This window comes from Malurus melanocephalus, unplaced genomic scaffold (genome assembly GCF_030028575.1).
Source record: "Malurus melanocephalus ecotype Western Australia unplaced genomic scaffold, MMel_1.1 scaffold_1216, whole genome shotgun sequence".
NCBI classification, from domain to species: Eukaryota; Metazoa; Chordata; class Aves; order Passeriformes; family Maluridae; genus Malurus; species Malurus melanocephalus.
In genome coordinates, this window is record NW_026624448.1 from 29,541 (window position 1) to 43,787 (window position 14,247).

Consider the following 14,247-nt stretch of genomic DNA (forward strand, 5'->3'; position numbering starts at 1 on the left):
AGCCTCAGCTGCTCCTCAGCCAACCCAGCCCCGGGCCAGTAAGGAAGGAATAAAACCAGCAACAAATCCCTCAGGCAGCTCCAGATCTTCCTCCAGTCCTCAAATCCCTCCCTTCCCAGCTTTACACCCTGCCCTGGCGGCACCACCACCCCACGCTGGGATTTCTTCCCCCCGGGACGGGATTTTTGGCCAAAGCCAGGGCGTTCTGTCCCCTCGGCAAAATTCCCACAGCTGACCGGACCCACTGCAGCCTCCGGGAGCTGCTCTGCAGGGCCGGGCTTGGACCTGCAACCCCCACCAGTGTCCCCGCAACCTCTGAGGCTCTTTCCAAACCAGAAGAAGGATTTGAAAAAGGAAGGGAGGGATTTGGAGGCGCGATCCTTCATTAGAGCGTAATCCAGCCGGGCTGGCTTAAAGCACCAGGACATTCACACCTCCGCAGTTCCGTCCTAAAAATCTCTTAGGGCACCTCCGGCACCCTTGCAAAATTCCCAATCCKGCCATCGATCACTTCTGACGACCTTCTGGTTTATATGCAAATGTTTTCCTCGGGGAAAAAAACTCCCCCCGGAGCTACCCGGGAGGTGCAGATTTTGTCACAGGAGCGTGGCGAGCGCTCGCCATGCCCTGTGCCCCGCACTCCCCAATCCCGCCCCACATTCTCCTAATCCCACACCCCCACCCACCTCTCCCGGGGTTGGGGGCCGGAGGGTTCCTGCGTAGCCCAGGGCAGGAATRGGCTCATTAAGCAGAAGTAACAATTAGAGCGGGCGAAATGAGCGGTGTGAGGCGAGATATGGATCGGGAGTCAAAGCAAACACCGAAATTCCAGTTTGGTAAATAAATCCTTCTCATTCCCGAGGGTGTCTCACTTCCCATACACGTTAAACGCCGTATAAATGTTCCCGAGGCTGTTAAAGCTCCTCATTCCGGCGGCTTTTATCTCCTAAATGTGTTTCCGATGGCTGAAGAGGGTAAGTCCGCTTTTTTTGTTTTTTTTTTTATTTTTATTTTTTTTTCCTGGGATTTTAAGATTTCCTGGCAGTGGGATGCAGCTCGTTTGAGACCTCGGCTCGAGCTGGCAGCAGGACCCCTCTGCCCGAGCCAAGCCCTCGGGATCTGGATAGTTTCCTGCTCCGTGATTGATACAATCCCCAGGGAAAAAAAAGGGAAATCAAGGCACCAGACTGGGATGCGGCGGGAAGGATGAGCAGGGTGAAAACCTGGGTGGGGACTGCASAAATTTTGTGGGTTAGAACGTGCAGGACGCGTTTTTTTGACACTGATTAATAACCAGCCTCAGAATGGCCACAAACCTCCGTGTCTGGGCCAATCACCTTCTGCAAAAGAATTTTGGGGCTGCGATAACAGAGCCAGGGTGGAAACTTTGATCCATCGCTCCTGCAGCAGTTTAGAAACAGAAACATGGATTATCCTCGGTGTTTTCGCAGCTCTGCGGCTGCGGACGTGAAAATGAGTGGGGAAAACCACGGCAATTATTAGATGGGGAAAGAATATATTTCAGGTTTTATATTTTCAGATTTTGGAYTCAGAATATATTTCAGATTTTTGTGTTCTCTGGAAAAAGAGGTAGAAAGAGGAAAGCTATCCCAGGAAGAGTGCAGATACCCTTGGATTTCAGGAACAGGGGTTTGGAGCAACCTGGTCTTGTGGAGGGTGTCCCTGCCCCCTGCAGGGGGTGGAATGGGATGAGCTTTAAGATCTTTTCCAACCCAAATTATTCCATGATTCCCTGATTCTCTAATGTCTCAGCTGTGCTCGGTTTCAAAGCCTAGAATTGCCCCCGACCCCGGCCAAGCTTTCCTGGCCACCCCACCCGACACCTCCCCACCTGCCCCGGCGCGAACACAAAGCAAAACGGGGCAAATTCGGGTGTTTTCCTTCCCCTTTTTTTTTTATTTTTCCAGATCTACCACTGGCTCCGGCGGAAATGCTCCCGGCGGCACCGCGGCTACAGCCGGGAGATGTCCCTGAGCCACCACGGTTTCTGCAGCGGCGCCTTCTCCAACCGCCACGGCCGCGCTTCCTTCTCCTGCAGCGGGGACGGTTCCGTCCACTACACCCGGAGACCCCCGCCCTGGCGGCCCCCGCCACCCCCGGCCCCCTACAGCATCTCGGGGCGCTTCTCGTGTGACGGCGAAGGGTCCATCGTGGTCTCCAGCGGGGATTCTGGGGTCACCTCCGGCTGGGACGCCACGGTGGGGACCGTCCCCGTTTATGGCCCCGGCGTGGGGATGGGGTACGGCAGCGAGGATTTGGGTCCGGTCATCAGCAGCACCGGGGGAGGTGGGGGATCCATGTACCACGGTGGGGATTTGGGGATCACTGGAGGAGCAGGGGGTGGGTATGGATACTCCACACCCCTGACCACAGGAGGGGTGACTGAAGGGTCAGGGTACTAYGGTGGAGGGTTGGGATATGGAATTGGGACATTCCCGGCAGTGGAGCTCAGCCCTGCCGGTGGGGGCTGCGCCCAGGTGGTGCAGCAGAAATGCCCCGTGGTTGTCCCCAGCACCAAAACCCAGCAGTGCAAACAGAGCACCCACTGGCCCCCCGTCCAGAAGAAGTGACTCGGCCCAGCGGCCGTTCCCAAATCCCAAAAGTGTCCCTGGATGAGCCACAACGGGCATTTTTGCACGTCCWTAYGGTCGCAGAGCTCCGCGTTCCTCAYGTGAGGCTGGGCTGATGACAGTCCCCCAAAAACTGCTGGAAAACTGGGGGTTTGYGCTGTGGTGACAGGAAAAGATTCTTTTCTCCTTCTCCTTAGGATGATGGGTTGTAAAATAAAACCTCACAGCCTGAGGGTAGTTTCAATCTCAGGATGATTTCTCTCATTTCTGKCTCCTTCACTCAAAACACAAATGGATCCTCAAAGAATGTCCACAACACAAAGTTTTCCTTCCAACCTTTTTTTACGTATTTTACTCACATTTAAACACAACATTTATATGAATAGAATTAAAATACAGCATTTCCAACAGCCAGAGAAGTTCAGGTGGCAAGGGGATGGTGTCAGACTGTTCCTAGTGGCAACCAGTGGCAGGACAAGGAGTGAGGGACACAAACCAAAYCCCAAATTCCACCTCAACAATTCAAGGAAGAATTTCTCTCCAGAGCTGCCTGAGGAAGGAGTGGAGTCTCACCCTCCAGAGGCATCCCAAACCCACCTGAACCTGCTCCAGGTGGAAACCGGGAGACCTCCAGAGAGGTCYTTTCCAACCCAAACTATTTGGGAATTCTGTAATCCTGGGATTCTGTTCTCAATCTGGCTCTTGCTGGAGATGCTCCTCCCGCCCTGTGTGCCCTACAAGAATTATTAATGAGTTCTGTGGATCTCCCGGGGGATTTCCGCCTGATTRTTGTTTACAGCGTGACCTCGGCAGTGAAAGGTTGTTTATTTGGAAACAACTCCAGGCTCCCATCCCGGAGATCGCCGGGGATGGCGTAACCCCGAGCACGTAGAACCTCGTGCGTGAGGCAACTCCCCCAAATTCCTTGGCTCCCTCCCCATAACCTCCTCTGGCATCTTTTGATAGGATCAGGCTCTAAATTAGGAATGGGGAGAGGAYGATTCCAGCACTGGTTGGGACACGGGGTTTGCCAAATATTTAATCTTCCAGGACTCTTCTCTGGGGTGGTTTGACTCATCCAAATAATTGTTAGGAGGGGAAAAAAACCGCCCATGGATCTGTGCCCATTTAAAAGTGAGACATAAAATCACGTTGTTTGGTTTTTACTGTTGTGCTTTCACTCACCTGGGGGGATTTTGGGCTTTTCAGCTCAATAAAAATGCAGAAAACTTTGCCCTGGAACACCAAAAACCCAAATTCTCGGAACTCTGTGTTCGACGCCAGAGATCCTTYGCACTGTAAAGTGTTGTAAGATCATTGTGTGGGGAAAATTACACAAGGTTTTGTTGTGAGCCATGTTAAGTTCCATTCTAAAATTAGGATGGTATTATAAATGATAAAATAGTGTTATCATTTACATGCATCTATTTCTAAAATCAACCACTATTGATATTTCTATATTTTCTATATATTTCTATAACTTTCCCTACTTCACCAAGGGAAAAAAAAAAGGACTCTGAAAGCTCCAACAAATTCCCAGAGAATTCCAGAAAACCAAGTCCAGAGGCTTCAGATCTTTGTGTTGCTCCAACTTGTCAAAAACCACCCCAAAATTTCAGTCCCTCCCAACAGAAAGAAAACAGAAAAGATTTGAAAATTCCATTTCTTATTCCCTGGATCTTGAGGCTCCGATCAAAGGGCACTCCCCGAGTTTGGATGGTTCAATATTGAACAGACCCAGGGAGAGCAGGATGGGTTTGTATCCAAAAATTTGGGCACRAGGAGCCGGAGCTGATCYGCCCTCTGCAGAGCTCAGCTCCAGMYYAGGGYTGGGAGGAGCACAAGGCTGAGTTTTATCCTCGGTGTGGGCAGGTTTCCTCCCCTCTCCTTGTGCAACAGGGCAGGGACGAGTCATCCTCGGCGACTGAGGAGCTCTGATAACACKGGRCTCATCCCAAAATCTGATAACACRGGGCTCATCCCAAAGGCTGACAAGCAGGGATCATCCCAAATTCGTCCGGAAGTCTGACAACCAGGGCTCATTCCAAACTCTGRTAACTGAAATCATCCCGACTCTGATAACACAGGGCTCATCCCGAATTCTAAAACCAAGCTTAATTCTGAAGTCTGACAACCAGGTCTCATCCCCATTCTGATAACACAGAGCTCATCCCGAAGTCTGAAAACCAGGATTCATCCCGAAGTCTGACAATCAGGGCTCATCCCCACTCTGATAACCAGGATTCATCCCAAAATTTGATAACCAGGGCTCATTCCAAACTCTGAAAACCAGGGCTCATCCCCAACTCTGTGACCAGAAATCATCCCAAAATTTGATAACCAGGACTCAYCCCCACTCTGATAACCGGGGATTATCCTGAATTTTGATAACCAGGATTCATCCCAAAGTCTGATAACCAGGGCTCATCCTGACTCTGACAACCAGGATTAATCCCAAATTCTGATAACCAGGGCTCATCCTGGGCCTGTCAGTGCTTGTTAAGCCAAGGCCCCTCTCCTGCAGCCGTTGAACAGGCTGAGCAGCAAACACGGATCTGGTTTCTGGATGAAAGTCTCCAGCTGGCGCCTCTGGATAGAAACTCCATCCTTTGTTTCAGTGATAGCGGCCGGGAGCCACCCYTGGGCTCTGGGTGATCTCTGCCCTAAAAAACCTCATGGCTCCATGAGGGAGAGCTCAGGTGGAAAAGGAGGAAAAACGCACCCGGCTGGAATTCCACAATCAGGCCGGAAATGGGAGGGAAAAGGAGAAGGAAAATGAGAAATCGGGGCTGTTGCGTAGCCGTGGTTGCATCCACGATTGCACCATCCCGGGGCTCTGCACTCAGGTGCTCCCAGCCCGCCCCAAGGAAGAGCTGAAGATGAGTGGGGAACTCAGATCGTGGTCTCTGACCCAGCATTTTACTCACAGCTTACTCACGGCTGCAAGGTTTGCACAAGCAACTTCCGTAGGTACCGGTTTCCCATTGTCGCTCCAGTGAGAAAATAAAAAAAAGTAAAAATATGAGAAAAATGGACATTTTCAAGGAGAGATTCTGGGGCATCTTGGGGCTGGCCAGGAAAAATGTCAGCAATGAAAACTGGTGGTGATTGTGTCAGTGATGGTGGAATGGCCGTGAAATTGGGTGGGAAGTGGATGGGCACAGGTGGGGAATCATAAAATCATGGAATCAAGGAATCATGGAATCACGGAATCACGGAATCACAGAATCATGGAATCACAGAATCATGAAATCATAGAATCACAGAATCATAGAATCATGAAATCATAGAATCACAGAATCACAGAATCATGGAATCACAGAATCATGAAATCATAGAATCACAGAATCACAAAACCATGGAATCACAGAATGTCACAATCACAGAATGTCACAATCACAGAACCCTGGAACAGCTGGGGAGCAGGGTGACCTGCAGCAGGTGACAAAGGGACAGGTCCAGGTGGGTTTAGAGTGACCCCAGAGGGGCCACTCCAGGCTTCCCTGTGCAGTTCCAGGGCTCTGCCCTCTCCACGGGAGGACGTTCTCCCTCATGTTGAGGACACCTCATTGCATTTTTGGGGAATTCACAGGCAGAACAAAGATTTTCACAAGTGGCCTGTGCCACCAGCTGCATTTGCCAGGTCATTTACCTGCCAAAGCCTCCCACAGTGGCCACAGACCTCATTATCCTGGTTTTTTTCCTTTGGGAAATGACCCCAGCAGAGAGAAGGGTCCCTCAGCTCAATTCTGGTACCTTCAGGTGTCTCACAGGGGTGAAAACAACCTCAAAGATCTTTTCCAAGGCCGTCCAACCAGAACTTTCTAAGAATTCACCATTTTTTATGGCGAGGACCTGAGTGCGGTGGGTTTTCTCCACAAAAACCCAGTCTTGCCAAGACCAGCCAGGGACCACTGGACTCTGGGACCTCTCCCTCATTCCAGACTCTGGGTGAGAGGTTTTGGGAGGMCAGGAACCCCAAAACTCACCACCTTTGCCGTCCGTTTTGCAACTTCCAGCTCATCGTGCCGTGAGGGTGAGACAGCCGAGCCGCCCACACGGTTTTCACTGGCGGCCGAGCTGCAATTAAAAGCCGTGTGTAACACGAGGAAGACAATCCAGGGCCTGACAAGTCAATCCCAGAAATCGGGTTGCAGGAGCTTTGGAAGGTGGTGGGTAATTAGGGGCGCGGCTGTTGTGTAAATACCTTGGTCATTTTTGCCCCGGGGGGGTTATTGCATTTTCAGGAAGGGACTCGGGAACCGTATAAAAGCCCTCGGAGGGGAGAAGCAGCTCATTCRCTCGGCTCCGCTTCTCCTCCAGAGCCTTCACAGCCCAGGTGAGTCCCTGCTTGACCGCTAGCCTTTCATTCCAACAAAAAATTCCCTGCGCTGAGCTGAGCTTTACTCCGGGGGCATTTCCTTGGGTTATCCAGAGCCGAATACTTGGCTCGGAGCTTGGGGCTTGTTTTGCGCTCCCAAAAATTAGGGTTGCCTGCGCCGAGAAAAATTTATTACCTGTAGTTGTATTTTGATTGTTCCGGTGCTTTCCAGTATCCAGAGGACAAACTGGAAATGAATAAAAGCAAATAATGGGATTTGGGGGATGAATGAGAGGCAGCAGGTTGATCTTTCCTGAGAAACCTCAGGGCTAAGGTGGGGATTTTAATTGCATTTATAAGCCTGACTCCTTCACTAAGCTCCTTTGGRAAACACTTTCGGGAGAGCTGAAAGTATTAAAAACTCCTTGAAGAAATTTAGGAAAGAGCAGAGAAGRCGGATTTAAACTTTGAGAGGAAGGCGTGGCAGGATCCTCTCGCAGCTCAGCGTCCCCGATGCCTTTTGCCTCCCTGAAATCCCAGCAGTCCTCAGAAGAGGGTTGGGATGTGCACAGAGGATTTTCCTCACGCTCAGGGAATTGAGCCTGGAGGGAGCAGAGGGCACAGGGAGGGAGGAAGGCACGGGAGTGGTTTTATTTCGGGTGCCTGCCTTTGGGATTGGGTTTTTTGGGGCTCTGCCAGGGCGYCACTCCACGCCGTGAGATTTTGGGATCCTCTCCAAGATGCCTCGTGCTGGTGTGGATTATCTCAGCATCCACGGAGTATTTGCTGCTCTGGGAGCAGCCCTGGGACATCCCAGGATGCTGCAAAGGAGAGCAGAGAAGGGCTCGAGGAATAGCAGGGGATGGCTCAAGGAATAGGGGGAAATGGCTCAAGGAACTGGGGGGAAATGGCTCAGGAATAGCAGGGGATGGCTCAAGGATTAGAGGGGAAATGGCTCAGGAAATAGGGGGGAAATGGCTCAAGGGAGAATAGGGAATGGCTCAATAGTGGAGAAACAGCTCAAGGGAAACAGGGAAATGGCTCAAAGGAGAACAGGGAAATGGCTCAGGAAATAGGGGGAAAATGGCTCAGGAATAGGGGGGAATGGCTCAGGAATAGCAGGGAAATGGCTCAGGAAATAGAGGGAAAATGGCTCAGGAATAGCATGGGAAATGGCTCAAGGAATTGGGGGGAAATGGTTCAGGAATAGGGGGGAAATGGCTMAAAGGAGAACAGGGAATGTTTCAAGGAACAGGGGGAAAATGGCTCAAGAAATAGCAGGGAAACAGCTCAAGGAATAACAAGGAAGCAGCTCACGGAGCCCAGCAGAAACAGAGTCCAGGGCTGCTGTGGGGGCTCTGAGGGTGCCAAGATCGCCCCAGCTAATCCAGGACTATGGGAATGAAACCTCAAACTGAACGGGCAAAAAGGGAATTCCCAGCTCAAAAGCACAGCAAGGCAATCTGCCCAAAGCAGATCAGGGAAACCACGATGCCCTCCCTACATCTAACCCCAAACTCCTCTTCTCCCCAGGTTTTCCACCTTCACTCCAAAACCAACCCAAAAATGTGCTCCCGGGAGAACAGAGGCTGCCACAGCTCCGAGAGCTCCTCCTGCCACGGCGGCAGCTCCTCCTGCCACGACAGGGAGCACTCGTGCCACGGTTCCGAGGGGGTGGTGTGCCACGAGGTGACCGCCGTGCCCGAGGTGACCCCCGTGGTGGTGTTGACCCCTCAATGCCCGGTGGCCACCGGCCAGGGCCAGGTGGCCCARGTTCCGTGCCAGCAGCAGCAGCAGCAGATCAAGCAGCCGGTGCAGTGGCCGCCGCAGCAGCAGCAGAAGTGAGGAGCCCCCGGAGATGCTCCTGTCCCCTGTCCCCGAGCTTGGACAGGCCCTGCTCCCCCTCTGCAGCCCCTTCCCCTTATCCTGAGAACCCCAAAGTGGCATTAGCGCGGTGGAATCGGGATTTCTCCCCTGCGCCGGGGGAATTCCGCTCTCTCCGTTCCCTGCTCCCGTCTCCAGTAGCAAAGCTGTGATATTAAAACCTGAAGCTCATCCAATCTGCTGGCGTCCTGGTGTTTTTCCACTTTGGCTTTTCCKTATCTTTGGCACATTCCCAAGTCCGTTTTGGGTAAGGGGAGCTGCTTTTCCTGTTTTTCCCGTGGCATTCTGGCGGCTGGGGTGGTTCAGCCCTGCAGCCTCTGTGCCCTGGGTGCCTGCCAGGCTGATTTCAAAAGCTGTCTGGGGCTGAAGGTGCAGATCAGCACCTCTTCAATGCCAGCCCTTGGCTCGGAGCCTCAGACCCTCACGGGAGCCTTGGGAAGGGTTTGTGATTTGCTCACGGCTGGAGGGCACTGAGCAGACTCCGTGTGGGATATCTGGGAATCCCTGATCTCCATGAACAGGAGGACACGAGTTGAGGAAGGACCACATCATGCTCAGTGTCCCCTCTGGCTCTTCTAAAGGGAGAATTTGGGGTTGGATYGATCTTCTGTGTGAGGGAACTCTCCCTTCCCTGAAAATCCCATCAGGAGTCCGTGTTCCCTGGAGGAAATCCCAGAATTCCAAAATCACTGAGGCTGGAAAAGACCCCCGAGGTCATTGAGTCCGAGCAGTGACCAATCCCCATCTGGTCACTCAGACCAACGTCCAGGTGTTCCTCCAGGGATGGGAAATCCAAACCTCCCTGGGCAGCCCCTTCCAAGGCCTGGAAGGACCTTGGAAATTCCTCTGATCTGAATGTCCTGTCAGGGAGCTGGAGAGAGACAAAGTCCCCCCAAACCTCCTTTTCTCCAGGCTGAGCCCTCCCAGCTCCCTCAGGAGTTTTCCAGACCCTTCTCCTGCTGCTCCAGCCCCTTCCCCAGCTCCATTTCCATCTCTGGACATGCTCCAACCCTTCTGTATGTTTCCTGAAGGAGAAAAACATTCCCAGTTCTTCCCAAGGTTCAAACTGACGTAAATCGTAGAAGTTCAGACCCCTCCTTGTAGATACAAAAGGAAAAAAAGACGAGCAGAAGTCCCTGAAAATCAGCAGCTGGATTTCCCATTGCACCAGAGCCATCCCTGGCTTCCATCCCAGGATCCACCAGGGAATTTGCGGCTCTGCGGGATGAGAGCAGCGCCGTGTGTAATGCGCAAGATATTTAATTAGCCAGGGGTTTGTGCTGAACCTTTGAAAAGAATGAGAAACTTATTATTAGCGCTCGTTTTGTTATTACTCTTAATTAAAATAACGAGGAGCCTCTTTGCCAGGTGTGARGTCCACGATTGCGGGAGCAGAAAATGTCAGGGTCGGGAACGYGCGGCTCTGACGGGACACGAGGACATCGAAGGGTGCTGGTCCCTGTGCCCAAACCCACCCAAAAAGGGTGGAAACCCAGCCAGACGAGAGGCTCGAGCTGGGGTTGGAGTCTGACTGAAAACATTTGTGGGAAGGGGAGATAAAAATCTCCTTGGTGAATCCTTTCGCAGCAATCCAAGGTTTCACCCACGCCGGCGGCTGAGCCCCGGGTTGTGTCACCCGCGGAAGGGGAGGCTCGGGGAGGGTCTGAGACAGGGAATTTCTGCCGAGCTGGGATTTTTATCCCCGCGGATTTTTATCTGCGGAGCCAAGCGGGAGAGCAGGACAGGCTGCGGGAGGAGTGGCAGAAACCCGGCAGGAAATCGTCCCCACCAAGGAACTGCTGAGTCCCTGCGGAGAAATGTCCCAGGGGAAGCTTCTTCCTCTTTACACCAAACGCGGATGGGGCTGGGCAGAGTCCGTGCAAAACACCGAGCCCGGGGAGAATTTCCCATAAATGTCCCAGATCATCAGTGGAACCCCTCGGGCCACAGCAGAGTGACAGCCGGGGCTCTGGATGGAATCCTCACACATTTTACAGAGCTGGAATCTTCCACAGGGAGCCACCCCTGGGGAGCGGGGGCTTTGCTTTCCCAAWCCTCAAACATTTCTCTTTCCTGCCCTCCTTTCCTGGTATTTATACCTGACACAGATTTTTTTTTTTTTTTCATTTTCCATACATGACCTCTCTCGCACGACAGCAAATCTCCTCCCACACGTGGCCAAAAATCCCTAAAGGCGCTGCCTGACTGCAGCCTAAAGCAGTTCCCTTGCAGGGAGMTATTTATGGGGTCATTCTGAACATCGGGATCCCGACGCTCCCGACGTGAATGGAGCAGTTTGAAGGATCCCAGTGAGTCAGCAGAGCATCACCCCAAATCCCTCGTGCCTCACTCCTAATCCCCGATGCCACYCCAATGTTGACACATTCCTGCCTTTTATGGGACCAGAAGATGTAATTGATGGGTCCAATGGGCATGACTTGTACCCAAGCATGGAAGGGCAAAGTTCACCCGTGATTCACGGGAAAATCCACGTTCCCAAGTGTCTCCTGCATCACATTGTTGTGTTTATTTTTCTGTTGAGCTTCATCCCTGTCTCATCATCCCTGAAATCATTTCYGGAAGTGCTGGAAGCAGGGCAGCAACAGCAGCATTTTGTCCCAGCGAAATGAAAGAATTTTGAGTAAAATCAGAAGGGAAAATAACCAAAACTCCTCTGGGAGGGTGAGCAGGGCCATCCTGGAGGTGTCCAAGGAACTCCCGGAGGTGGAACTCAGTGCTCTGGCAAGGTGGACATTGGTCAAAGTTTGGTCTTGGAGRTCTTTTCCAGCCTCAGGGATTCTGGGATTCTGTCCCAGGATTTGATACCAATGCCGAAAACATTGCAGAACCAGACTGGAACAGCTCCTAAAGCCCCGGGTTGGGTTTGCTTGGGCAGGGCTTTGTGGATGGGCACCCACAGAGGTGGCAGGACCTGGACAGGAGACCTCTCTGGGGCAGATTTGGGGACACAGGACCTGGGGCCATGGACAGGAGCCCTCTCTGGGGCAAATTTGGGGACACAGGAGCTGGGGCCCATGGACAGGAGCCCACTCTGGGGCAGATTTGGGGACAGAGGAGCTGGGGCCCATGGACAGGAGCCCACTCTGGGGCAAATCTGAGGACACAGGACCTGGGGCCCGTGGACAGGAATCCACTCTGGACCAGGTGTGGTGGCAGAATCTGCGACCCCGTGGCTTTGATGGGCACCAGGAGGAGAAACCCTTGGTGGCCACACCGGGCTGGCAGGTTGGAATTATCGGTGAAGGACAGATTGGGGCTCACACAAATCTCTCGCTGACATATCCGGCCCCATTGGGCAATTCTTCAGGAGAATTCCTGCCCTGAACCTAATCCCCAGGGATTAACACCAAAACCCATCCTTCCTTCACGTGGAGGTCGATCACGTGCAACTCCCGATCCACGTGACCCTGAGGAATTGGCACTTCTGGATTCCAAACACCTCTTCCACCCCATCCACGTTGTCCATGAACAGATCCATCGGTGCTGGCGTCACCTCCCGTGAAATTCCTTCCAATCTCGTTCATCGGGAGGTGAAGGAATTAACGAGCTATTAATAATTACAACTCTAAGAGCACAGAGCATCAAAGGGAAAATCCGGGAAGCTGAACGCGGCCGACAGAAATGGGCTGGGATCTGTAATTAGCGATGCCTCATGTCCCAGATAAACCTTCAGAAAAGTATAAAAGGTTTCTCATCCCAGTTTCCTTCACACGTTGATCTTCTCCAAAACAGCTCCATCCTCACTGCTGGAAAGGTGAGTCCGATTTTTTTCTTCCCCTGGAGTTTCTTTAGGAAATTGGATGTTTTTCTACAAGTTTGGGTAGAGYTGGAGTGTTGGGTATGCCCACCTCGCCTCTGGATCTTGGTCGCGCTGGAGACCAAGTTTTTGTAATCCAAATGAGATGTTTTATATAAATTACAAATAAAGGCCTTGAGCAGAGGCTCAATTTGAACCAAAAYAACAGAAAGAGTGGAAAACACTTGGAAGACAAGAAAGCCAGAGAGGTTYGTGGAAATGGGACTTGAAGTTTTTCAAGCAGAAAGAACCAGAGGGTCTGGAGCTGCTCCTGGGAAATGATCAAGATTTGGGATCAGAGGATTTCAGGATCGGGGATTACGGGATTTTGGGATTTGGGGATTGGGGGATTTGGGATTTTGGGATTTCGGGATTTGGGGATCAGGGGATTTTGGGATTTGGGGATTTCAGGATCAGGGATTTCAGGATTTGGGGATCGAAGATTTTTGGATTTGGGGATCGGTCGTTTGGACCAGTTTTTCTTGGGAAATCAATCCATAAAAGATCCTGGGTTTAGTGAGGGGTTAAAGCATCTCCCAACCTGCACTGACCCTTCTCACCTCCAAAAATCTGGAAATCAGGAAGAAAATGGGAAATCCCAGAGCGAATGTCCATAAACTCGTACCCACCCTAACCACTCCTCTCTCCCCGCAGCTCCTCCAGAACTCCAGGAAAATGTGCTCCCGCGGTTCCTGCCACAGCCACGAGACCTCGTGCCACGAGTCCCGCTCCTCGTGCCACGACTCGGGTGCCTCGTGCCACTACACCATCCAGAGGCAGCCGGTGCAGAAATTCAGCTACGTGACGCCCTGCTGTCCCCCGATGCAGCCCTGCTACACCCCAGTTCAGCGTTATTGTCCCCCAGTTCAGCCCTGCTACCCCCCGATGCAGCGTTACTGCCCTCCGGTCTGCCCCCAGCTCACCAAGAACATCTGCAAGCTGCCGCAGTACCCCAAATACTGAAATCAGGATCTGACCCCGGCATTGGGATGCGCCAGATCGTCCCTGCTTTGGATGCTCTCCGTGCCTAAGGCTTGAATTGACGGTTCTTCGTTCCCGTTTTTGATTTGATCCTCGAATTTCTCGTCTGTGATTAGAATTCGGTTGCTGTTTTCGCTCCAATTTGGTTTAATTTGCTCGGCAGGCAAGACCCAGGTCAGGTTGATTTACATAAAGCTGGGAATGGTTCCTGCTGGTTCCCACACCGTGTGACAGCCTCCAAAACAATAAAATTTGATTTCTAAAAGCAAGAAAAATGWTTATGGTCTGTTTATTCTTTGACCTTTTCACTTCAGAATTGTCATTACCTCCCAGTCCCCACTTTGCACTCTTTTCTTCTCAAACTGCCCCTAAAATCACAAAATGCTCCTAAAATTTCAAAATAATRAAAGCCAGTAATTCCAGAGGCATTCAGGGGGCTCATCTACACCCCATTTATTTATATATTGATATACAGAATATATCTTTATACATTTATAGCTAGAAGGAATTCCTCCCTGGRAGTGTCCAAGGCCAGGCTGGACGAGGCTCAGAGCACYCTGGGGCAGTGAAAGGTGTCCCYRTCCACAGCAGGGGTGACACTGGATGGACTCTGAGGTCCCTCCAACMCAACCCARCCCATTCCAGGATTCCTT

General features: G+C 51.9%; 3 protein-coding genes and 1 long non-coding RNA gene across 4 annotated transcripts in view; all 4 read left to right on the forward strand.

Moving 5' to 3' along the window:
• The window catches only part of LOC130586583 (uncharacterized), a 3,738-nt gene extending 3,221 nt beyond the window's left edge, over positions 1–517 (forward strand). The window contains exon 4 of the mRNA XM_057387436.1: positions 465–517. Within this exon, the coding sequence (XP_057243419.1) occupies positions 465–517 (53 nt within the window). The remainder of the gene's footprint in view (positions 1–464) is intronic.
• A 344-nt stretch (positions 518–861) lies between these two features.
• LOC130586585 (uncharacterized) lies at positions 862–3,190 on the forward strand. Its single transcript, XM_057387439.1, has 2 exons — positions 862–974; positions 1,929–3,190. Exons 1-2 carry the CDS (start codon positions 951–953, stop codon positions 2,589–2,591), a joined length of 687 nt encoding a protein of 228 aa, XP_057243422.1. The 5' UTR covers positions 862–950; the 3' UTR covers positions 2,592–3,190.
• Positions 3,191–6,509: 3,319 nt separating this feature from the next.
• LOC130586587 (uncharacterized) lies at positions 6,510–8,972 on the forward strand. The gene is made up of 2 exons (XR_008966710.1): positions 6,510–6,930; positions 8,446–8,972. It is a non-coding gene; the product is annotated as an uncharacterized LOC130586587 (long non-coding RNA).
• Positions 8,973–12,493: 3,521 nt separating this feature from the next.
• Positions 12,494–13,869, forward strand: LOC130586586 (putative small proline-rich protein 5). The gene is made up of 2 exons (XM_057387440.1): positions 12,494–12,571; positions 13,268–13,869. The coding sequence occupies exon 2, from the start codon at positions 13,289–13,291 to the stop codon at positions 13,574–13,576; it is 288 nt and encodes a 95-aa protein (XP_057243423.1). The 5' UTR covers positions 12,494–12,571; positions 13,268–13,288; the 3' UTR covers positions 13,577–13,869.
• Positions 13,870–14,247: the final 378 nt, after the last annotated feature.

Coding starts and splice junctions, on each gene's coding strand:
- LOC130586586 (XM_057387440.1), top strand. CDS start 13,289: ATGTGCTCCCGCGGTTCCTGCCACAGCCACGAGACCTCGTGCCACGAG.